General features: G+C 34.3%; 1 protein-coding gene across 1 annotated transcript in view; it reads left to right on the plus strand.

The window, feature by feature from the left end:
- RASA1 (RAS p21 protein activator 1) overlaps window positions 1-26,103 on the plus strand; it is a 114,184-nt gene that overhangs the window by 23,740 nt on the left and 64,341 nt on the right. The window contains exon 2 of the mRNA XM_057539753.1: window positions 25,902-26,054. Within this exon, the coding sequence (XP_057395736.1) occupies window positions 25,902-26,054 (153 nt within the window). The remainder of the gene's footprint in view (window positions 1-25,901; window positions 26,055-26,103) is intronic.

A 26,103-nucleotide genomic window follows, 5' to 3' on the forward strand; every position in this document is an offset into this window, starting at 1 on the left:
CCTTTGTTCCTTTGTCCAAGATCAGTTTGGCTATATTTATGTGAGTCTGGTACTGGGTTTTCTGTTTGTTTTCCATTAATCTGTTTGTCTATTCTTTCACCAATACCACTCTTGATTACTGTGGCTTTGTAGTAAATCTTGAGGTCAAATAATGTCAGTCCTCTGACTTTGTTCTTCTCTTTCAATATTGAGTTGGCTATTCTGGGTCTTTTGTCTCTCCATATAAACTTTAGAGTTAGTTTGTTGATAGCCATAAAATAACTTGCTGGGGTTTTGATTGAGATTTCCTAGAATGTATACATCAAGTTAGGAAGAAATGACATCTTGACAATAGTGAGTCTACTTATCTATGGACATGGAATATCTCTCCATTTATTTAGTTCCTCCGTGATTTTGTTCATCAGAGTTTTGTAGTTTTCCTCATATAGATCTTACACACATTCTGTTAGATTTATACCTGAGTATTTAATTTTTTGCTAATATAAATGGTAATGTGTTTTAAATTTAAAATTCCACTTGTTCGTAGCTTGTATATAGGAAAGCTATATTAACCTTGTATCCTGAAATCTTGCTAAAATCTCTTATTAGTTCTAGCAGGTTTTTTGTTGATTGATTTGAATTTTCTTCATAGATAATCATGCTGTATGTGAACAATGAGACAGTTTTATTTCTTTCTTCCCAATTGTATGCCTCTTATTTCCTTTTCTTGTCTAATGCATTAAGACTTCCAGTACAATATTGAAAAGGAGTGGTGTGAAAAGACATCCTTGGCTTGTTCCAAACTTAGTGGAAAACTTCAATTTTCTCACCATTAAGTGTGATGTCACCTGTAGGTTTTTTGTAAAGTTCTTTAAAGTTGTGAGATCTTTATCACGTAAAGGAAGTTCCTTTGTGTTTCTAGATATTTGAGCAATTTTCTCTTATCATTAGTGAGTGTTGGACTTTGTCAAATGTTTTTCCTGCATCTATATGCTCATATGATTTTTTCTTTAGTGTGTTGATGTAATGGATTACATTGATTAATTTCCAAATGTTGAACCAGCCTTGCATACTTGGGATAAATCTCACTTTGTCATGGTGTATAATTATTTTAATGTATTGTTGGATTTGATTTACTAATATTTTGTTAAGGAGTTTTACATCTGTGTTCATGAGATATTGGTCTGCAGTTTTTTCTTGAAATGGCTTTGTCTGGTTTTGGCTTTAGGGTAATGCTGGCCTCATAGAAACAGGAAGTATTCCCTCTATGGTCTTCTGGAAGAGATTGTAGAGAATTGGTATAATTTCTTTCTTAAATGTTTGATGTTTGGTAGAATTAATCAGTGACCCCATCTAGGTCTGGTGCTTTCTGGTTTTGAAGGTTAGTAATTATTGACTCAGTTTCTTTAGTTGATATAGGCCTATTCATATCATCTATTTCTTCTTGTGTGAATTTTGGCAAATTGTGTTTTTCACAGAATTGATCCATTTGATCTAGGTTATCAAATTGTGGGTGTAGAGTTTTTCATAGTGTTCCTTTATTATCCTTTTAATGTCCAGGACATCAGTCATGATGTCCTATCTTTAATTTCTGATATTAATCATCTGTGTCTTCTTTCCTTTTTTCTTAGCCTGGTTAGAGTTTTTCAGCTTTATTGATCTTTTCAAAGAACCAGCTTTGGATTCATTGATCTTTCTCTATTGATTTCCTATTTTCAATTTCAATTTAAAAAAAACTGAGTTTTGCTCTAATTTATATTATTTATTTTCTTCTTACTTTGGGTTTAATTTGCTCTTCTTTTTCTAGTTTCCTAACATGGAAGTTTAGAGCATTGATTTTATATCTTTTCTAATCTATGCATTTAGTGCTATAAATTTCCTTCTAAGAACTGTTTATGCTACATCCTGCAAATTTAATAAGTTGTATTTTCATTTTCATTTAGTTAAAAATATTTTTAAATTTCTTGAGATTTCTTCTTTGATGCATGTGTTATTTAGAAGTGTGTTGTTCAATCTCCAAGCATTTTGGAATTCTTGAGCTATCTTTCTGTTACTAATTCCTTTTATAATCCCATTGTTGTATGATCTCTATTTTAAATTTAAAATGTTTTTATGGCCCATAATATGGTCTGTCTTGGTGAATGTTCCATGTGGGCTTTGGGAAGAACATGTTAACTGCTGTTGGATGAAATAGTCTATAGATGTCAGTTATATCCAGTTGATTGATGGTGTTGTTGAGTGTAACTGTGTCCTGATTTTGTGCTTGCTGGGTCTGTCCATTTCTGATAGAGGATTGTTGAAGTCTCCAACTGTAACTGTGAATTCATGTGTTTCACCTTGCTGTTCCATCAGTTTTTTCCTCACAAATTTTGATGCTCTGTTGTTAGGCATGTACACACTAAGGATTGCTGTGTCTTCTTGGAATATTGATCTCTATATCATTATTTAATGCCCCTCTCTATCCTTGATAAATTTCCTTGCTCTGAAATCTGCTCTGTCTGAAAGTAATATAGCTACTCCAGGTTGTTTTTTTTTTTTTTTTTTTTTTTTGATTAGTGTTAGCAAGGTATATCTTTCTGGATCTCTACTTTTTTTTTTCTTTTTTTAACACATATTTACCTAGTTACTTTTTTGTGGGGGTGGGTAATGAGAAAGTTTAAGCTCTCCATCTCTTTATCTTTTTAACTTTTAGTCTTTATGTGTCTTTATATTTAAAGTTGGTTTCTTGTAGGAAACATACAGTTGAGTCTTGTTCTTTGATCCACTATGACAATCTCTGTCTTCTAATTGGTACATTAGACAATTGACTTTTAAAGTATTGATAATTATTGCTATGATTAGATTAGTATCTACCATATTTGTTACTGTTTTCTATTTCTTGCCCTTGTTTTTGTTCTATTTATGTCTAACACATTTTTTTCCTGCCTTTTGTGGTTTTAATTGAGCATTTATATGATTCCATTTTCTCTCCTTTCTTAGCATGTCTGTCATAATTCTCATTTTACTTTTTTTAGTTTTTGCCCTAGAGGTTGCACTATACATTTACAGCTAATCCAAGTCCACTTTCAAATAATATTATACTGCTTCACAGATAGTGCATGTACTTTACCATAACAAAGTATTATTAATTCCTCCCTCCTGTCCCTTGTATCATTCATTTTATTTATATATAAGCTTATATATATGATATGTACATAAGTATACATAGTCAAATATATTGTTGCTATTATTTGGGACAGACTTTTATTGGTTAGATTAAGAATAAGAAAAATACAACTTTCAGTCGTACCTTCACTCATACTCTTCCTTTCTTTATGTAGATCTGAGCTTTTGACCTATATCATTTTTCTTTTCTTTGAAGAATTTTCAACATTTCTTGCAAAGCAGATCCATTGTGAACAAATTCCCTCAATTTTTGTCTGAGAAAGTATTTCTCCTGCACATTTCTCAGGGTACAGAATTCTAGGTTGGCTGTTTCTCTCAACACTTCAAATATTTCACTCCGTGTTCCTCTTGCTTGCATCATGGTTTCTGAGGACAAGTTAGATTTAATTTTTTTTTTTTTTTTTTAAAGTTTTTTTTTTTTGTTTTTTTGTTTTTGTTTTTTTTTGTTTTTTAAACTTTATTTATTTATTTATTTATTTATGGCTGTGTTGGGTCTTCGTTTCTGTGCGAGGGCTTTCTCTAGTTGTGGCAAGTGGGGGCCACTCTTCATCGCGGTGCGCGGGCCTCTCGCTATCGCGGCCTCTCGTTGCGGAGCACAGGCTCCAGACGCGCAGGCTCAGTAATTGTGGCTCACGGGCCCAGTTGCTCCGCGGCATGTGGGATCTTCCCAGACCAGGGCTCGAACCCGTGTCGCCTGCATTGGCAGGCAGATTCTCAACCACTGCGCCACCAGGGAAGCCCTAGATTTAATTTTAATCTTTGCTCCTCTCTAGGTGTAAGGTGTTTTTTTTTCCCCCTCTCTTGCTTCTTTCAAGATTTTTTCTTTGTCTGATTTTCTGAAGTTTGAATATGCTATGACCAGGTGTAGTTCTTTTGGCATTTATCTTGCTTGGTGTTTTGAGTTGCTTGGATCTAGGGTTTGATATCTGACATTAAGGGAAATTCTCAGTCATTATTGCTTGGATATTGCTTCTCCTCCTTTCTCTTTTGTTTCTCCTTATGGTGTTCCCATTACATGTATATTATATCTTTCGTAGTTGTCTCACAACTAAATCTAAAAATCTGAACTCTCAAAAGTATTTTTTTAACTGAAAATGTAAATTTATAAATATATTCAGGAATTAGAATGTTGTAGGTGGCAATTTTTGTATGCTATGAATATGCAGTTCATTATTTTGTGGTTTTATTTTACTTTGTACTTGCATTTGCTTAAACAAAGTGATGGCTCATAAACACATAGAATGCACTTTATTGCCCATGATATATATATATATATATATATATATATATATATATATATATATATATCCTTCAGAAAAAATTAAAAAGGAAAATTAAAAAAAAACTAAATTCACAACTAATTTCTTTGGATATTTTTAAAAAAATTTTTTTTTCCCAGTTTTTTTTCTCGTTGCTTTTCAGTTTCATAAGTTTCTATTGTCATCTCTTCAAGTTCAGAGATTTTTTTCCTCAGTTGTTTCCAGTCTACTAATGAGCGTATCAAAGATCAAAGGCAGTCTTCATTTCTGTTACAGTGTTTTTGATCTCTAACATTTCTTTTTGATTCTTTTGTAAAATTTGCGTTTTTCTGCTTACATTATTCTTTTATTTTTGCATGTTGTTTACTTTTTTCCATTAAAACTCTTAGCATATTAATCATGGTTTTTTTTAAAAAGATTCTGGTCTGATAATTCCAGCATTCCTGCCATATCTGACTCTGGTTCGGGGGCTTGCTCTATCTCTTCAAATTGTTTTTTTTTTTGCCTTTTAGTGTGCCTTGTAATTTTTTGTTGAAAGGTGGACATGATGTACTGGGAAAAAGTAACAGTGGTATATAAACCTTTAATGAGGTAGTGCTAAGGTCTGGGAGGCAGGGGGAGGAAGTGTTCTATAGTGCTATGGTTAAGTCTTAGTCTTTTGGTGATCTCATGCCCCTGGATTTTGAACTTAAGTGCCTCTCAGTTGTTTTATTAAAACAGGATGGCTCTAGAGGATTGGACTTGGGTATTTCCCTTCCTTCAGGTGGGTTGGGACTCCTGATAAAACCCTAGCTAGTTAGCCTCTGGTAAATTAATTTCTCCTGGGGACAGGCCTTGTTAAGAAAAACAGAATGCTCCGGTATATTTCAAAATGGTTTCTTTCCTTCCGCCTCCCAAAAGCATGAGGTGGTTTTTCTCAGATATTCGCTGTGATATTCACCTAGTAGAGCTTCTGAAAGTGTTGGGGTGCCCCCTTATGCCTGGGTCACCCTGGAGTTAAAACTCCACAAGTTGTCCACACTGAGCCTTCAGTAATTTGTCAGATACAGTTCAGCTTTCCCTACTCTGGTGCTGGTTCCCTGGGGAGATTTCTGCTCAGGTAAAGTATGATTCGCTTCATCTGGCTGTCTGTCTCTCAGTTTGGGGGGCATTGGTTTGCCTTATGGCCTCACTTCTCTGATGGATCTAAGAAGAATTGTTGATTTCTCAGTTTGTTCAGCTTTTTACTTGTTGTTAGGACAGAGTAGCAACTTCTTAGTTCCTAATATGCCTGATTGGAAACTGGAAGTGGCTTAAAGAGGTTTTAAGTTAAAAGTTTTTTAGCAATTTAAAAAAAATTTTTTTTTCTTTTTCAAAAGAATTAATTAATTTTTTGGCTGCATTGGGTCTTCGTTGCTGCGAGCAGGGGCTACTTTTCGTTGTGGTGTGCAGGCTTCTCATTGCAGTGGCTTCTCTTGGTGCAGAGCATGGGCTCTAGAGCGCGTGGGCTTCAGTGGTTGAGGCGTGTGGTCTCAGTAGTTGTGGCTTGTGGGCTCTAGAGCACAGGCTCAGTAGTTGTGGCATACGGGCTTAGTTGCTCCGCGGCATGTGTGATTTTCCCGGACCAGGTCTTGAACCCGTCTCTCCTGCATTGGCAGGCGGATTCCTAACGTCTGTGCCACCAGGGAAGTCCTTAAGTTAAAAGTTTTAAAGAGGTTAAATAGTTTGGTTTATGGGAATTTGGAGGATAAATACTTCAAGAGAATGGTAGCTAGAGGAGATAGCAAAGTAAGGGGAGCAACTTTTTCAAAGTAGAAGCAGAATGAGAATATTTTTATTCCAAACAGTAAATATTTAGGTGTCTTTTGAAGCAGTCACTTGGGTTGAATTTCTTGTTTTTACTCAAATATATTCGAAAGCAAGTTGTGCTTTATTTTTCAATCTATGTTAATACATTTAATCAAAATCTAGAGAATTAAGGCAGAGACTTTATCATTAGAAGAAAGTAGTTTGAAAAAAGAGGTAATTACTAGCCAGCCAACAAGAGTCCACTGTTTGTGTCTCGTAGCGTTTTATAAATTGCACACTGCATTGTTCAATTATAGGAATTGGTATTCTGTGACTTTTTTTGACAGTTAAATAATTTGGGTCTGTGTTTTTGGAATTCCAGAATGCACACAGTATTAAGATTCCTGAGTCTTTAATATACTAAGCAAAGCTTTTTGTTAGCTCTGCTTTTCCTAAACTTAAGTACATGCTTGATGAACATTCTTTGTAGAGCATGCTTTGAGAAACATAGTAATAGCAAGTAGCTAGGTTTCTGTCCTCCTGGTGCTTATAGGGGAAGTGTAGCATAGAGGAAGAACCCATAGTTTAGTCTTTGGAAAAGTTGAGTTTCTGTTTTTAATGCTTTTAGTGAATCACTGTATTGGAAAGTTTATTTAATTTCCTCATGCTTTAATTTTCCTTTTGTGAAATATGGTAACTTTCCTCCTTTTCTAATTCACAGTGATGTTGATGTTTTATAATGATCAAAAAAGCTTTAGTAAAACATATATAAGGTTTGTATATGGTTCTTATAGAAGGTGAACATTTGACACCTACCTTCTGGGGGCAGGTGACATTGATGTGAATTGTCATAGAAACCAGAAGCCTGTATAAATATTGAAATAGTAAATGAATCAAGTACATAAGTGAATGGCTTGTTAATGTTAAGTCGAAGCAGGAGTGCTAAGAACTTATGTTTTCATGTAATTTTTTTCTTTGTACATACTATAACATGTGACCACAATAAGATGACAGTAAAGCAAGAGTAAATATACATTTTAGTGTTACTTATTAAGATTTACAGAGATAAGAGGAAGTTTCCTTAGCAAGGAAGTTTATCCTAATTATTAATGACACAAATATGATAGAAACAGGATAGAACATTTTGGGGTAAAATCATGCAGTTGTTTTTGAGATGACATATACACTTTTAATTGCTTTGTTCTAAGGAAGTTAAAACTGAGTTTTAGAATAATGCCTACAATAATTTGGGGTGGAAGAGCTTTCTATATGAAGAGAGACTAAAGTATTCACAATTTTTTTTTTATTATTGAAAAAGCTTAAAAGTGATGGATATGAGTAAAGTTTACATAATTACTTAATGAATAAAGTGACAAATGGTGACAAAATCCCTAGAGGTATAAAAATACACATGCCAAAGGGGCAAAAGCATGTATTCCCATCATATCTCTGACCTCAGTGGTCTTAAGTCATGGGAAGACAACAGGTGAGATGGGGCTAGAGCCTGACTCTGTGTCATCCATTGACTCTGCTGCTAGTACTGACCATAGACTCTCAGGCTGTTGAGCAGAAAATAATGTAAATTTGCAAAAGTTACCACAGTCTTGACCTGTGCAAACATTTGGTGGTATTGGGGGTTAAGGGAGTTTGAGTCCAAGATATAATAGATGAGGGGGAGGGCAACAGTATGCTGGACAGTTGTACAGTATACTGGTATGAGGTATGTAATATAGATATAATTTTGACTACATAATGTTGTTTGCATGTGTATAAAAATGTATTTAAGCATGTTCCCCTTTAATATCAAAATTGAAGTTTTAGTGTAAAGAGTTTTTCTGTATTTCAAGTTACTTCCTTTTTTTAAAAATTTTTATTTATTTTTTGAATTTTTGAATTTTATTATTTATTTTTTATACAGGATGTTCTTATTAGTTATCTATTTTATACATATTAGTGTATATATGTCAATCCCAATCAAGTTACTTCTTTTTAAGTATGCTTTTTTTTTGACGTATAATGTACATAAAGTATAGCATCGTAAGTTTTCATCTCAGTGAATTTTAGCAGTGTTACTAATAGGTGTTGTATATACATAATATTATGTATTAATACATATTAATGCATTATTATTTGCTAATAATACCTATGTAATCCAGCTTTAAATCAAGGAACAGTATTACCAGCATCCTAGAAGTCCTTTTGTGACCCAGTCTAATACCCATACCACTTATCCCAAAGATAAACACAATACTAACTTCTTATACCAGAGATTATTTTTGGGTTTTTGAATTTTCTATAAATTGAGTTGTATATAAATTGAGTGATATAATATGAATTCTTTTGTGTTACTTCATAAATTTTATGTTTATGAGGTTTATCCATGTTGTTGCGTGTAGCAATATTTCATTCTTTCATTGCTTGTATTGTTACACTGTGACTAACACATTTATTATCTTTTCTACTATAGATAGACGTGACATTTAGGTTGTATCCAGTTTTGTCTATTACAAATTGTACTACTATGAATTTTTATTGTGTTGTTTTTAGATCAACATATATGTGCAGTTAGGATTAGAATTGCTGGTCATAGGATGTTCATATGATAAGGTCGGTAGATACTGTTATTTTTGCAAAGTGCTTATACCAATTTACATTCTCAGTAGCAATGTATGAGAATTCCAATTACTCCACATTCTTGCTAATGGTTGGTATTGTTTATTCTTTTTATTGTAGCTATTTTGGTAGGTGTGTAATGAAATAGCCCTTATAGTTTTAATTGGTATTTTCCAGATGTAATGATTAGTGATGGTGTGTATCTTTTCATATTTATTGACTTATTTGGATCACTTCCTCCACAAATTGGCTGTTCAAGTCCTTTGCCATTTTTTCTTGTTGGCTTTTCTTCTTTCTCCTTCCTGATTTCTAGTTGGTCTTTTCCCTGGCTATGAGTCCTTCATTGGATATACATCTTATAGATATCAATTTTGTATCTTGTTTCCTCCTCCTTCCTCCTCCTCCCCCCCTCCTCCTTTCTTCCCCTTCCCCCTTCATTCCCCCCTCCTCCTTTTTAAAATATTGATATTCAGTTGACCCAGCAACACTATCTGAATGACCATATTTTTCAGGTTTATTATTGTCATAAATTAATGGCAGGCTATGTGTGAGCCTGTTACAACTCAATTTTATTCCTTTGGTTTACTTATTTGTCTTTTCAGTAAGTCTTGATAAATGATAATGTAACTATCATTTGTATCAATTGTTCTTCTGTAGGACCTTTGATTTTCTCTCTTTTCATTACTGAAAATGAGAATTTATGACTTTTTTGTTCTTTTGATTAGTTTTGCTAGAATTCACAATTTTGTTAATCTTTCCTGAAACCAACTTTTGATTTGCTGTCTGAAGTTTTGTTATACCTTTGCTTTTGAATTCATTAATTCTGTTCTTTTCTACTTTCTGCCTTTTTCAGATTTAACTTTTTGTTCTTTCTCTAATTTCTTGAGGTAGATTCTTAAATAATTATTGTCATTCTCCTTTTTTGATATAAGCATTTAGGGCTACATATTTAACTCTTAAGTATAGCTTAGGCCACGTGTCACAACTTTTTATATGTCCTATCTTCATTATCATTTATTTAAATACTATCTATTTTCCATTGTGATTTCTTCTTTGATTCAATAGTTAGGAGGTCTATTGCCTAATTTCCAAATAGCTGTATGTAGTGTTTTTTGTTTTTTTAAATTTTGTTTTTTGGGTTTTTTTTTTTTTTTTTTTGGTTTAGTGACTTGTTAGTATCATAAAGTCCAGAGAACATACTCTGAATGATATCAGTCCTTTGAAATGAGGCTTCCTTTTTGATTTAACATATGGCAGTTTTGATAAATGTTGCGTGTTCACTTGAAAGGAATATATGTTCTTTTGTTATCAGATGTTACTTCTGTGTAGGTCTTTACATTATATTTATGAATTTTGGTCATATGTTTACTGTTATTTTTGTTTGTTTGCTTCTTTTAACAACTATTAAGAGAAGCATGTTAAAGTTTCCCAACCTACTGTGCTTTATATTTTGATGTTCCATTATTGGGTATATGCACCACCAGCTTAGCTTAAATTCCTGGTGAATTGGTCCCTTAATTATGAAATGCCCCTTATTATCTGTAATAATACTTCTTGCCTTAAAATCTAGTTTGTCTGACATCATTTTTCGTTTGATTGTGCTAGCATGGTATAACTTTTTCCATCCTTTCACTTTCAACTTTCCTGTGTTCGTTCATTTAAGATATATCTCTTACAAGTGTGTTTTATCCTTTTATCCTTTCTGACAATCTTGATCTTTTAGAGATTACAACACATATCATTGACTTATTGCAATCTATGTAAAATATTTACTTTTACCACTTCCTTAACAACGCTAAGAACTTAGAACACTTTAACTCTACTTATGCTTCTCCTGCTTTTTACATTATTGTTGTGAATTTTCATTTATGCTTCAGTACTCATTAGATAGTTTATACAGTCAGTGTTTATTTAGATTTACCCATATGTTTACCTTTTTTACTTTTTACTACATTTCCATGCTTTTCAGTGGGAACCTTTTTTTTTTCCTATAGAACTTCTTTGAGTATTTCTTTTGCTAAACATCAACTGTCAACAAATTTGCTTTGTTTATCTAAAAACATGCTAGTTCTGGTTTTCAAAGGATATTGTCTTGGGCATAAAATTCTAGGTTTGCAGTTATTTTCCTTTAAAAATGTAAAGATATTCTAGTCTCTTGCTTCCAGCCGAGTCAGCGAGGAGTTTTATTCTTTCTTTGAATATAATGTCTTTTTGTTCTGACTGCTTTTAAAATTTAGTCTTGTCTTTGGTTTTTAGCATCTTTACTGTAATGTACCTAGATGAGGCAGTCTTGTCTTTTTCTTTCTTTCTTCCTTCCTCCCCCCCCTTTCTTTTTCTCCCTTCCTTCCTTCCTTCCTTCCTTCCTTCCTTCCTTTCTTTCTTTCTTTCTTTCTTTCTTTCTCTGTGTCTCTGTCTCTCTCTCTCTGTCTCTCTCACTCTCTCATCTTTGGGTTGATACCTTTCATTGGATTTGGAAAATTCTTGGCCATTTTCTCTTCAAATTTTGCCTTTGCTCCATTCTCTTCCTCCTCCTTCTGAGATGCCACATAAATGGCATAAATAACCACTTAAAAAGTTATGTCCCGTTTATCTTTTTTTTTCATATAAATTTTTTTTATTTTTGGCTGCTTTGGGTCTTCATTGCTGTGCACAGGCTTTCTCTAGTTGTGGTGAGTGGGGGCTACTCTTCGTTGTGGTTCACGGGGGCTTCTCATTGTGGTGGCTTCTCTTGTTGCGGAGCATGGGCTGTAGGCACGCGGGCTTCGGCAGTTGCGGCACGCGGGCTCAGTAGTTGTGGCTCACGGGCTCTAGAGCGCAGGCTCAGTAGTTGTGGCGCACGGGCTTAGTTGCTCCGCGGCATGTGGGATCTTCCCAGACCAAGGCTCAAATCCGTGTCCCCTGCATTGGCAGGCGGATTCTTAACCACTGCACCACCAGGGAAGTCCCTGTCCCATTTATCTTATATGCTCTTTTCTCTATATTCTATCCTTTTCTTTTTGTGCTTCAGTAAGGATACTTTCTATGAAAGTTGTCCATTTATTAGGTTTTTAAAAATATACCTAATCTGCTGTTACTCTAATATATTTAGTCCTTAATTTTATAAATTCAACTACTTTTTAATCATTCCAATTTTGTGGCTAAATTCCAGCTTTACCTTTTCATATATTTTCTTGGATTATTAAAGTCTCTGTTTATTAATTTCAAATTAATTCACTTGTGGGTCTAAGATTGATAATTTGTGACATTTTTCTTTTTTTGATCAGTCTTTTTAGAATTTCTCCAAGTTATTAGTCTTTCCAAGAACCAACTTTGATTTTTTTCTGAAGTTTTATATTGTATCTTTGTTTTATTTTGCTTATTTGTTTCATTTTATTGGGTCCTGTCTCTTGGCATGCTGTTAATTTTTAATTAAGTGCCAGACATGTTTGACAATTTATAGAGGATCTGAATGATAATTTGATACAGAAGATGGCTCACCTTTTCCTCTGCTAAGCAGATAGAATGCAGTCAAATTACTTTAATCACAAAATTTTCAAATACTTCATATTGCTCTGCAGTTTTTGCTGAGCCTTCTTATCCCTGTAGCTTCAGAATTCAGTAAATGTCTCTAGGAGGGAATTAGTTCAGCCTATGGTTCAATTTTCTGTTTCCTTTATAACGGGAATCCTGGCCCTTCAAGTCTCTAATACGTTTCACTAGCTTTGTGAGACTGTCAAAAAGCTCTACTGGATCCCTTTCCTCCTACTAGGGCCCAGGCAGAAGAAGTGGTCTTTTGCATGGATTCTCAGCCTCTTGCTTTGTGACTGCAATCAGCAAATACTCTGAGGGGAAATGTAGGAAAGTGGCTACTGAATGGCACTCTTACTTTCTCTGAAATTTTGGCTCCTCAAATTCTAATTGCCTTACCAGTTCTTGGATGACTTCAAATGGAGAAACCTCTTTTTTTTTTTTTCTTGTATTCTATTTGCCATTTCTGGTTTTCTTGGTTGGAGGATTATTCTGCTGCAAGTAATGTGACAAGAATTAATAAATACCTCTTGTTAAAAAAAAAAATACAGGAAAATGTCTACTCCATTTCTTCATACCTCCCTAATCTCACTGTTCTTAGTAGTAGCCATTGCTATTATATAGTATATACATAATATATATTTTTATTCACACATATATATGTATAATATTGAATACATATTGTTATAAGCATTAAGATTATTAAGTTTTCAGTAGGCAATATATACTTGCACACAGGGTAAAAAATGCAATATATATAGAAATGTATGCAAAATTATTCTTTAGTTAAAATAAAAAATCCCTGTCTACCATTGGCTCTCAGTTCTCTAGTTACACTTTCTAAGCTCAACTATGTCACTTTTTTGTGTATTTTTTTATTTAACAGATAAACTTTTTAGAACCTATCTTATACCAGGTACTGTTCTAGATGCTTAGGATAAATGAATGAACAGATGAAGATACTTGCTTCTTTGGAGGTTACATTTTGCTGGGGGAAAGACATAAACATAGTAAATAACTCATACAAAATATTAGAGGTAATAAGTGCTATGGTAAAAAAAAAAAAGAAAAAATTAGATAGGATAAAGGGATATTAATAGTGCCAGAAGGGAGGGTGCAAATTTTAATTAGGGTAGTCAGAATAGGACTCATTGAGGAGATTTTGTACTTGTGTACATTTGAATTATTCTTTTAAGTAGCTACATAGTTTTCTATTGGATGTACATAGTTTATTTACTCAGATCTCTAGTTATTAATTTTTATCTAATCTTTTGGAATTGAAAACAACTACAGTGATGTTTCTTGTGTGTGTTAAATAAGCACGTGTGCATTTAAAATTTTGCTTACTTTTATTTTGACATACCAAGTTTTTGTGCTGTCAAATCTCAATCTTTGTATTTTTTTCTTTTTTGGCTTTTAGGCATGGATTATCGTATTAAGATTTATATGTAAACCTATAGTTTTTATAGTTTGATTTTAAAAATAATTATTTAATTTCTCCTGCACTTATTTTGTATATTTTGTTTGGAAATCTTTGCCTGATTACTTTCCAAACAGCTAATTGATTGTTTCAGGACTATTAATGAATACTTTTTGTAATATGCCTCCCACTGTATATTCAGTTTTTATATGCCATAGGGTCATTTTCTGGAATTGATGTGTATGAGGTGGTTGAAAGATGTGCTGCTGTTGGTTGATCTGGAGAGAAGGCTTTAGGGGGAGAAGAGGAAGGAGGTATATGTAATGTTTTGACTAGAGGAAAGGCTCAGATTGTTCACTGTGGCAAGTCATGTCAAGGAGCTTATTGACTTTGAAGGTCAATTAGATGATAATTGGCTGGCTTGAAGTTCATTTCTTTGAGCATAATTTAGAGTGATCTGTAAGACATTCCAAAATAATTGCTGAAATTATGTTAAAGGTAAGGAATCAAACCATCAAGTGGAAACTAAGGAATTTAAAGAATTCCATAAGCCTGTAATTCAACTAAAGAAAAATTAGTAATCTAAAGAGAATGGAATTATTCATCAAAATAATAGTAAGTAGAGAAAGATGTCAAAGCTAGAAAGTTAAAAAAAACTGAAACATCAATAAAATAAAATAATGGTTGAATTAATAAAATATTTGGAAATAGGGTGCTTCGTAACAGAGTTGATCTTATATAAAAACAATGACAACCAAAAATTCATAACTAATGGAGGCTGGGTGAGCTTGGCATAAAGAAATAGAGAGGGAAGAATTAAAATTTTGGTCATAATATTGGCAGTGGTCTTGTCTTCCGTATTAAAGGTGACAGGCTTAGCTGAGATGCTTCAAGAGGTTGGAATAGCTTCCCTAGGACTCTTGTAGTCTGCTTTGACCAGGATATTGGCTTCGAACCCTGGGGTTCCTTGAGACCCTTTTGGAGGTCTGTAAAGGTTTTCATAATACTAAGTCATTATTTACCATTTCCATTTTGTTGACATTTGCACTGATGGTGCAAAGCAATAGGAGGTAAAAACTTCTGGTACTTCAGTATAAATTAATGCAGTGTCACCAAACTATACTACTAGTCATTTTATTTACCACTGCCATACACTTGTAAAGAAAAAGAAAAAAGCCAGTTTCAATTAAGAATGTCTTTGATGGAGCAGTGAAAATTATTAATTTTATTAAGTTGCAATTCTTGAGCATATGTCTTTTTAATATTTAGTGTGATGAAATGGAAAATTCACATAATGGTGCATCCCTAAGTACTTTGTCTTGAAAAGCAGTTGTGTGATTATTTGAGCTGAGAGCTGAACTGGCTGCTTCTTTTATGGAACACTATTTTACTATAAAGAATGACTGACAGACAAACCTTGGTTAGTCAAACTTGAGTATTTGGCAGAAACTTTTTTAGGAAAAGAACAAAGTGAGCCTCTTACTCGAAGGGAAATAACTGACAGTTTTTGGTGCTTTCAAGCAAAATTTGAGCATTCAAGTAAAAATTAGAATTTTGGAAACCTTGTTGTCTGCAACTGTAAGTTTGAGAGCTTCCTAAATACTTAATGTATTTTCTGATGATATTTTTCTTTCTGGGCAAAGATTTCTTATGGCATTATTAAACTATTTAACATTTTTTCAAAATATAAGAACTAGTTGGATGAAACATTACATCCTATAAGCTTCGTATACCTTACGAAGGTATACGAAGCTTCCTTCAATGAGCTGCGCTCATTTACAGACTGTATATAGTTTAACAGATATTTTTGCAGCTTATTTTTTCCAAAGAGAAAAATCATTTGTGAGGAATTCTTTTCTTGCTCCAAGATAAAATGGCATGCTTATATTTAAATTCCTAATATATTTAAAAGAATAAATCTAATATTAAAAGGTATAACTAAAAAATAATTCAGACTCTTGAGCTCAGAAAAAATGTCAATTGATAAGCATCTCAAAAAATTTCAGGTCAGTATTTAAATATACCATTTATTTGAAATGCTACCAATCCATAAACTACAATATAGATATTTTTCACATGTGCAACTATAATAGCTAGAATTAGCAACGGACATGGCATTTCACTAAAACAAAACAAAACAAAAATTAGAACTTTTATGCTGAACTCTAGAACAAATCTGTGGTTAGCTAGAAAGGATGTATAATATACACATGTGATGCTTTTTATTTCTTGAAGAAAACCCCACCAAACCCAGGGTCAGATCACTTTTTTGAAGACAGTGCCACTTTTTCTTCAAGGTTACACTTACTACCTGAAAAGAGTTGTGACACCCATGTTATATTGATGCCTGTTGTTGGAGGTTCCTAAAACCACCCTCAGATTCGGTGATTTTCTAGAGGGACAAACAGAACTCAGCAAAGCTGTTACGCTCACAGTAACAGTTTATTATAGCCAAAGGACACATTAAAATCAGCTAAGAAAGAAAGTGTATAGGGCAGAGCCCAGGAGGGAATAGATGCAAGCTTCTAGTTGTCCCTTCCCAGTGAAGTCACACAGACAGTGCTTAATTCTCTCAGTAACAATGTGGGACAACACATGTGAAGTATTGCCAATCCGGAAAGCTCACCTGAGCTTTGCGGTTTAAAATTTTTATTGAGGTGTAGTCATGTGGGCCTGGCGCCCCCTTGTGGCAGACCATAGTTACTGCATCAGTTTGACTTCAGAGGTGGACCAAATCCCCCACCATAAATCATATTAGCATAAATGATCTGGCATGGCCCAAGGTTCACAGTAAACAAAGACACTCTTACTGGGCAGGATATTTCAAGGGCTTCGAGGTTATCTCCTAGGAGCTGGGCAAGGGGGAGATAGGCAGTTTAGACAACTCAAGCCTACCTTATTGTGTAGTGGTGATATAAAGAATGTGATATTTTGATATTATAAAATAAAACATGTTAACACTTGGAAGATCTTCATAACTCAGTGAACCAATATTGCCAAGTGGCTATTGCATAATGCTACAAAATATGCATGAATAAATGGTACACCGATGGATTTTAATAGCAGAGTGGAACATTTATAGGTGTGGTTAGATTGTACATTTTATTTAACTTTTAAGTAGCTTCATTGAGTAGCAGTTTTCATAACCTATGAACCAAAACAATGTACAGCAACTGATTGAATTCAGAAACAGATATGAGAATCCAGCTGTCTTCTATTAAGTTAGCTATGAAAGAGTATATAAAATTTAAAATAATGCTACTCTTTTCACTAAATGTTTTTTGGAAATTATAGTTATCTTATGTAAAGAATATGCTTTCTATATTGACAATATTAACTCCGCTATGTGTTAATTTAAAATTAATAGTAAACATTTAGAATGTACTCAGTTTTAATTTCTATTAATATTGATAGAAACTACCTACATGAACACATTTCTTGGGGGTCCAGTAATTTTTTAAATATGTGAAAGGACCTGGAAATCAAAAAACTGGTCTAGAGGTAATAGATGGGTGAGATGAACAGCTAAAACTAAGGGAAGGGTAGGCTTATAACTGGGATCTCAGAGATAAATGCAACAGGGATTTGAATGTTCTCATGAATCTTTAGTTCCATCTCTTTATCTGTTTGGCCCTCTCACCTTCACTCTTTCTTATTATAGACTGGGTCTTCCAAGTGGTGGAAAACCTAGCAAGTAAATAAACAAAAACCCTTTCTTTGACCTTGCTTCCTGTAGCTTTTGCCTTCAGAAAAAGACTGACTCTCAGTTTCAGCGTAAGAACTCAGCTTGGTTCAGGTGCTCACCATGGAATGATCGATTTTGACTAGGCTGCATTCTTCAAAGAAAATGAAAGCTTCCTCGGAAGTGGGGGAGGAAGAGTAGCCAGAGGGTGGTGTGAGTGTGTTTTCCCTGAATGGGATGGGTGCTGAATAGGCAACATCCAAATCAATGTCTTTGACTGTCAGCAATTTGTATAGATTGCCAATATTGTGAAAGTTCAGAGTAGGAGAGGTTGGGGGTGTTCAGGTGAGGGAACTAGTATTTCTACTCAGTTTTTCTACTGAGAAAATATATGTGACTACAAGGCATATACTAGATGATTTTTAGACTTAAAACATCACTTTGGGCAGAATGGTCTTTGGAAGATTCCTTTGAGGGGGTGGCATTTGGGCTCAGCCTGGAGTCCCGGTGTCCCCTGGAGGGAAGAGTGATAAAAGATCTCTAGAATGCAGGTGGGAGGACAGTGCAGCTTGAGGAAATAGTTTGAATGGGAGAATGCAAAGCATTCTCCAGAGTGTGGATTCCAGTAAGGGATTATGACTTGAGAATTTCAGCGTAGGCAGGAATTTTTGACAAATTTATTTTTCTTGGCCTCCCACCTGTCAGTGCCTACCATGCTGAAAGCATTGTGCCAAGGGCTAGAGTAGAGAATGTGAAGATGACTTAACGTGCCCAGTGTCCTCAAGTACTTTTCAATCTAATGGAAAAAATAGATGTGAAAATGACAAACTATATTACAGTAAGATAAAATATCAAAAAAGAGTATAAGAAATAAGCTGGGAGTATGATAGAAGAAGATTAATTATGCCCAGAGGTTCAAGGAGATAGCACGTGAGGTAGGCATTGAAGAATGACATGGATTTCCGTAGGCAGGCAATAAGGGCATTTCAAATGAAAAGGATAGCATGATCAAAGGGATAGAGGCTTCAAAGTATGTGCTTGATGTGTTTAGGAAGTGGCAAGTAGTTCTGTGAAGACTGGAGAAGTCATAAGAATTACTGAATGTCATGTCAAAAGTTCGGATTTTATTCTATAAGCAATGGGACCATTCCAGTTTTTGAGATGTGGTATAGCTGTCTGGGTAGGTATTATTACAGATGTGTAAGGAACTAGAAGAGCAGTGAAGCTAGAAGACCTAATGCAGGAATTACTACAGGACATGATGAGGAAGGATGTTGACAGTGGGAAGGGAAAAGACTAGATAGATAAAAGGCTATTGAGAATTTGGAATTGTTAAGGCTTTTTGACTAATTGGATATGAGGTAAACAGAATAGAGGCATAAGTCAGAGGTACTGATGAAAGATTTCCACTAGGTTGAACCATATGTGATTGTTTTTTTGACCTTAAAAAATACAGCAATATATAGTTTTACCTAATAGCTTGGGTGAGTGGATTGATGTGTGACATAAGTCAAGATGAGAAGCAGGAGAGAAAGAAGAGAAGGGATGTGGGAAAGAATGATGGGGAAGTCTTTTTTTTTTAATATCTTATTGGAGTATAATCTTTGCACAGTTGTAGGACGGGTTGAAATAGAAAGTGAAAAAGAGGGCCTGCACGAGAGTAATTGGTGACATTGGAGATGCAGTATGCGAGTTGGCAGTAGTGTTATGGGTAGAGAGATAGGAAGGAATCAGTGTTGCTTTTGACGTTTTGAGTCTAAACACTAGGAAAGATGCTGGTGCCATTAACAGGATAGAGGAGTAAAGAGGAAGAGGGGTGTGTGTGTGTGTGTGCGTGCGTGCGTGGGTGTGTGTGTGGGTGTGCGTGTGTGTGTGCGCGTGCGTGTGTGGGGTGTGTGTGTGCGCGCGTGTGGGGGGGGTGTGCGTGTGTGTGTGCGTGTGTGTGTGCGCACGTGCGTGTGCGCGCGTGCATGTGTATGTGTTTGTAAGGTTAGTTGCTGATATTTTAGATTTGGCTATAGTCATCCTAAGGTGAAGCTTCTTAGCAGGTACTTGGTAACTTAGGCCTGAAGCTTAGGAGGAAAGCCAGCTTTAGGGAGAACAATTTGGGAATTATCCTCGTAGAGAAGTTATAATTTGAGCTGAAGAGATACTGATATTTCTGTGAGTGAGAGTAGAGACATAGAAATTTCTGAGGGAAAAAAAAAAAACTTAGAAAATACCTTAATTTTAGGATGACTTTTGGCTAAATTGCATAATCTTTTCACCTTATTTAAAAAAATGTTACATAGGAAAAACATTTTGAGAAAGCATAGGGAGAAAACCTATGTCTAAAACAGTGTCTAAACATAGCAGGTGCTTAAAAAGTATTTGTTGAATGAATAAATGTAATTTGTTTGGGATATAGGGGACATAGGAGAGAATAATGGACTTATGGTGGAGAACTTTGAGTGCTCTGTTCTAATACCTGCCCCCCCCCGCCCCTTGGATTATTGCTGGGAGCAGATGAGTAGATAGATCTGAGAATATTTTGAACTTTTAAAATGTTCTTTGAGGCTCATTTCTCTTTGAGGTACTGAAAGAAGTTCAGCAAGTAAGGTTATAAATCTAGTCTAATTCAGAAGGTTATATTCTTTCCATATTATCTGATAAGAATTAGGCTTGCAAAGTATATTTTGAAAGTTTAAAGTATTCTCATACTCCCCTATCTGTATATGAAGTTTTTTTGGCTTTTGCTTGTCTTTACTTTTTCCCTCTGCCAGTGACATCTTTCTCACCTTCTCAGTCCCTTGCTTTCTCTGAATTAGTTGCTACTTGTCTTGTAGATTTCCGTTTAGCCATCAGTTTTTTCAGGAAGTGTATACTAAAATGCTAAGACTGAAGTTTTTCCATATGCCCCCGCGTTCTAGTACTTGCTGTATCAGATTGCAGTTGCCTAATTTGTCTGTATTCTCCGTGAGACCATAAGCTTCTATGTCGTGGAGTTCTGTGGTATTAACTTGTTTTTCTACCATGTAGCCCAATGCTTGACACATAGTTTGTTGGAGATGGACTAAATAAAAGGCCATGCCAGACTCAAGTTTGCTTTTAAACTTCAGATTCAGTGTTTTAAAGGTATATCTTAAAATACAGGTTAAGAAATGTTATAGTTGCAGTAGGTAGCCACTGAATCACCATACCCTCCAAAGTTTTAGATTGAACATTGTGAAATTAAACAAAGCAAAACAAAAAAATCACAGTGTTTCTTTTTAAGTAGAAAAACTACCCTTCAAGATAGTTTACAACTATGTTGCAGTAATGCATTCATTGGACCAGATGGTCACAAGTCATTTCCTTGCCCTCTTTTCATGTACTTAGTTACTGATATGACCCTGTAATTGTTGAAGTTCTAAGAAAAGGTCAACTGTAAGAATTGGTAGTTTTTTTGAGAAATGAAATTTCACTGATACAGGGCTAGAGGCTGTGAGGTAGGAACTGATGTTAGCCTCCGGCTAGTGAGTATTGTGCTTTTCCTTTTTTTTTTCCTTTGTTTTTTTTAATAAATATGTTTGATTAGTGTATAACATTTTTTGGAGAGGGTGTGGCTCTTTCTACTCTTTATTATCTTTTTTCCAGGGTGATGGGAGTTAAAGTTAGAGAATGAGACTATCTTGGTCAAGTGTACTTCAATATAAACTTCTTTTAAGTCTTTATTGAATTTGTTACAATATTGCTTTTGTTTTATGTTTTGGATTTTCGGCTGTGAGGCATGGGGGATTTTAGCTCCCCTACCAAGGATTGAACCCGCACCCCTGCATTGGAAGGCAAAGTCTTAACCACTGGACCGCCAGGGAAGTCCAATATAAACTTTTGATTGCATAAGCATTGTGTTGTTGGTCCCACCTTTAGTATATTAATCTTTCAGTAAACTGAATTTTGGGGTGGATGGACATGTAACAGTGCTGTTTCTTTAAAAAATATTCCCACAGAACTTAAACCTCCTTTGGACCCTGTAAATACGTTACCTGTGGCAAAAGGAAATAGAATTTCTGTTCTTTTCTTGAGCTAATTTGATCTGAGATATGTAACTAAATGCACAGACAGACACACACAGACATACACGCATACTTCTTATTTGCCTGAACACACAAATATACTCAAGATGTCAAACATACACATGAATATTTCTTAAGTAATGCAGTTGGTCTAAGGGGTACTACACCTCTTATGCTTAGTCTAGTGGTTGTTCAGGTGGATTTACTAGTGACCAAATTTTAGTCTGTCTGCATAACGATGTGGGGGGAAGAAAAAGACAATAAAATCATTTACTATAAGGTATCTTTACTTTGCCTTCACTTTAAAAAGGCAATTTATTTTTCTTGACCACCAGCTCAGACTGTATGACTGTGGGAACTATGTTAGTTAAAAAGAAATGTGGAGGTTTTAGGAGATTTATAGTAGTTTTAGCAAATGTTTTTAGTATATGTCTTACCAGACTGAAATAACCAATTTAATTTCAGAAAGGACAGCATGTGTGAGAAAATATGATTAACATCTTTGAAAGTTACAGAAAAACTTTAGAAGTTCATGGTATGATCAGGCACACAGAGTTCCAGGTAATTCAGGTGACAAGAGATTTTTTTGGCAATTAGATTTCAGCACTTATGTTTCTCTCTGAGAACTTTGGTGCCTGTCAGTGACATAACTAGGAAGAAGAGCATAGTGGAAAGTAAAAGTGATCTGCTGGGAACTTCAATTTAGTTTCCTTTTTAGACAAAGGAAGCTTGTTGATGGTAGTGCTATTTTAATTATTTTCTACTGTAGTAGACAGTTTCCATTTAGTATTGTCATGTTAGTTTTAAATAATTGTGTAGTTTGAGTTGTGTCTGTCTATATTCACACCAGGTTGTTTTCTCATTGTATAGATTTCTATATTATTCTACCTGATTAGGAGAGACTAAAAACCACAAAGGCCCTCCCAAGACCCCTTAAATATACTGCACCAATGTACATGTTTATAAAAACATTCATGTGATTCCAAATTTAAAAGTAAAATGATTCCTGCAGCTTGTCCAACTTGTCTCTTTTCTTGTTGACTTATTTAATACGTAGTTTCATCTTTTATTTTAGATAAACTGATTGTGTAGTGTCTAAGAAAATGAAATCAAAAGACTCCATATCTGTCTGTAAGATTTCTCAACCAAAAATTGCAAAACTAGCTGAGAAAAATGTATTTACTTCTTAAATTTCCTGCTGTTTCTTTTCCCAATCTTCCTTGAAAGAGAGAGAGAACAAGAGAGAGGGATAGTTTACTTTTAAATAGGAGAACATTAGATATTTTATTATTAAAGTATTAATTTAGGCAAATTAAAGTCACAGTATCTCAAATGCATACTGTCCTTGCCATTCCTCCAAAGAATATATCCACATTGGGGAAAGAGTGGGGCTATTTGAGGGTTTCCTTCTAGAATTGCCAGGAGAAGTGGAAGAATTTCTAGTTTATGAATACTTTGGAGCTTCCAACGTCAATTAATATGTATGATCTGTTACTGTTCAAAAAAGACGCTTTGGAAAAAGAAATTTCCTCTTAAAATCAATGTTTTAGCAGAAATGAAGATTGGTTTCTCCTGTTCTCTTCCCAAAATTAGATGCAGTGTAAACAGGACTGGAAGGTAGGAAGATAACAGAGGCTTAGGTGATCTACAAATTAATCATCCGTTATGCAACAGTATAAAATTTGATATTTTCATTGATGAAGCTGAATTAGCCCCATAGTCTATGTATATTGTATATAATTTATATGTATATAATTTTGTATGTATTAGTTCATTTATAATATCATGCAACCTTCTATGAAGCAGGTACTGTTAATATGTGCCTTTTTTAGATGAGGAAACTCAGGCTAAGAAATTAAGAAATTTGCCCATATTTGTACAGCCAAGTGGCAGAGCTAGGATTCAAACACAAGCAGTGACTCTGGAGTCTTTACTCTTAACCATTATACTATACAGCCTATATAGTGCTTTTTCATTTTTGTTTTTCTTTGAAGGAGTTTAGGACAAATATTTAATGTGTTCTGAGGCTGAGATGGAGATTATTTTTCCCCTTTTTACAAGTGATAGTAATGAGGTACAAAGTATAGAGACTTGACCACAATTACGGAGGTTGCTGATAAGTCCTAGTCTCACCGGTCAGCTTAATCTCTTCTGAAGACGTTTAGGAGGTATCAGTGCAGCCATCCTATCTGTGCAGATATATTTAAAGTATTCTTGTTAGTATGATTCACCTTGATAATTTGAAGTGAACAATAAAGATAATGCTAGAAATTCTAAGTTTTGATTAAGACCATTCAATTTTTTTCCTAGAACAGTTGGAGACTTGTAACAATGGAATGTTTTGAGGATCACGCTCAACTACATATGTGCTCATAAGCCTATTATTGGATAATTTAATTTCAGTTTATAGTCATAATCAAGAATTGACATGTTTTACCTAATGTGTTCAAAACTTAAGAGTTTTTGGCATAAAAGGAATTACTAATAATCAGGAAACAAAGTTGTTTATTAAGCTTTATGTCTCTGTCTTGAACTGAATACCTGTTTTAATGCCAGAATCTTATAGAAAGTACATAGATGTAAAAACTGAAAATCACAAATATATAAAAGTCTTTAGTCAGGTATTTGTTATAAATTAGTTATTGTATAATGCCTCATGTACCTTTTTGTATCGTCTTATGGTAAGTTCACAGGATGAATGAGATTAAAAAATCTTTTAATCTTGACATTTTGCTTAAAACACACCAGAAATTTAACAAATATCAAGTATACAAAAATAGGTACTTTGTTTAAAATTGTCCTTAATTTTGTCTTTGTTCAATGTGTAAATCTGCTCTGTGGGTTAGCTCCACTACTTTAAGTAATAAGGAATGTACCAGGTTCACATTCCAAGGTTGTCCCATATATTTTCACAGTTAAATAAACTTCTAGCCTACAATTTCAAAATATTGTCCTGATCATCTATCATTAAATTTTAGCTCTTCAAGGAACTTTTAATGATCATTGGTCCAAGCTTTTCCTATTAGGATTAAAAACAAACAAACAAACAAAAAAACCAGCTCTTAAAAGCTAAATTTGCTTGTCAGTAGCCTCAAAGACAGTGGTTGAACTAAGACTAGAATTTTAGAGGAATGCAATGTTTATTGTTCTTTCCTTTCTTCCCCTAATACTAATGGTTTACAATTATGTTTTTCCTTTTGAGTTGTAATGAAGCTTCATGACTGTTTTTCATCATTTATTTTATTTCTGTCTTACACACAAAGTGTCAAATAAATGGGTTGGTTTTTAGAAGAAAATTAACAATAATTCTTTGGGGAAGTTCTAAGTTTTTTTAAAAAAAAATAAACTAAGGAGTCAAGAATGTAAGCTTTCATTACAGCAAGCTTACAAAAATAGTCATAGTTCTACTATAGTCTTGACTGTCAACTTATGGCTAGATATTAAGTATATCAATGTAATATGAATATTTATTGTTTTCCTCTGAATGTTTCAAGTTAGACAAGTACCAAAGGAAAGTGTAAAAATATTTCATAGCAATTACTTTGTAGATTTGTTACCATGACCATATGAAAATTCCAGTCTGTTTCTAAGTGTGCTTCTGTTTATATCAATCTGTGTGGCTTTTATAGGCATAGATTGGTAGTATGGATAATGCTAGAGTTGTAGCCATGGCATAGCCAGTCATTTAATCAAATCATCTAGTAGTATGGTAGGTAGAAGATAGTTAAATTGGGAGCAAGAAAGTTAAAGGGACAAAGGTATTATTTATTGGTTTGGCCAAAAAGTTCGTTTGGGTTTTTCTGTAAGATGTTATGGGGAAACCAAACGAACTTTTTGGCCAACCCAGTATTTCCCACATGTTTGTTAAATAAATTTGGAGAGTTCAAATGTGTGGTTATGGAGTGGATCATCTTAAGACAAAAGAGAATAATCAGCTTAATATTGAAATAGGGAATTAGAATAGCAGCCTTTAGACAGTGTCATTCTGTTTCCCTATTTTAGGGCACAAACATTAAAATGGAATAAAGTTTTATTTTCTCCCAGGTACCATGTGCCTTGTTATATCAAGTCTTGGTTCCTTAGTATATAGAGAGGTAGTAAATGAACCATTTGTTTCCATTTGTCCATCTTACTCTTATTTTTCTAGGTAGGCATTAGATTGTAATAAGTGTTTGTGTCTTGAACAGGTAGACAGTCCTGGAGGTAGAGAGATGGGCAGAAATAGAAGAGGTGAATATGTGAGGTGATTAGGCCTGAGCTTATTGAACAGATTAAAAACTGAGTAAATGAATTATTTTTGAGAGACTGAGAAATTAAAAACAATTGAGTTAAAATTGGAATGACTGGTTCAGAGTAAAATGTAAATGTCTAAGTTACATGTAGGTATGTAAAATCTGTAGTAGTATGTTTTTCAACTGCCAATAGTAATTTTGGGGTTGCTATTTTTATTCTAATCTCTTAACCTTTTTTCTTAGGTGGTATCATGGAAAACTTGATAGAACTATAGCAGAAGAACGCCTCAGGCAGGCAGGGAAGTCCGGCAGTTACCTTATAAGAGAGAGTGATCGGAGGCCAGGGTCCTTTGTACTTTCATTTCTTAGCCAGACAAATGTTGTCAACCATTTTAGGTAAGTCTTTATTTCTATTATGAGGCTACATACTGTAGCTATTTTGCTG

This window comes from Balaenoptera acutorostrata, chromosome 2 (assembly GCF_949987535.1).
Source record: "Balaenoptera acutorostrata chromosome 2, mBalAcu1.1, whole genome shotgun sequence".
Classification (NCBI taxonomy): Eukaryota; Metazoa; Chordata; class Mammalia; order Artiodactyla; family Balaenopteridae; genus Balaenoptera; species Balaenoptera acutorostrata.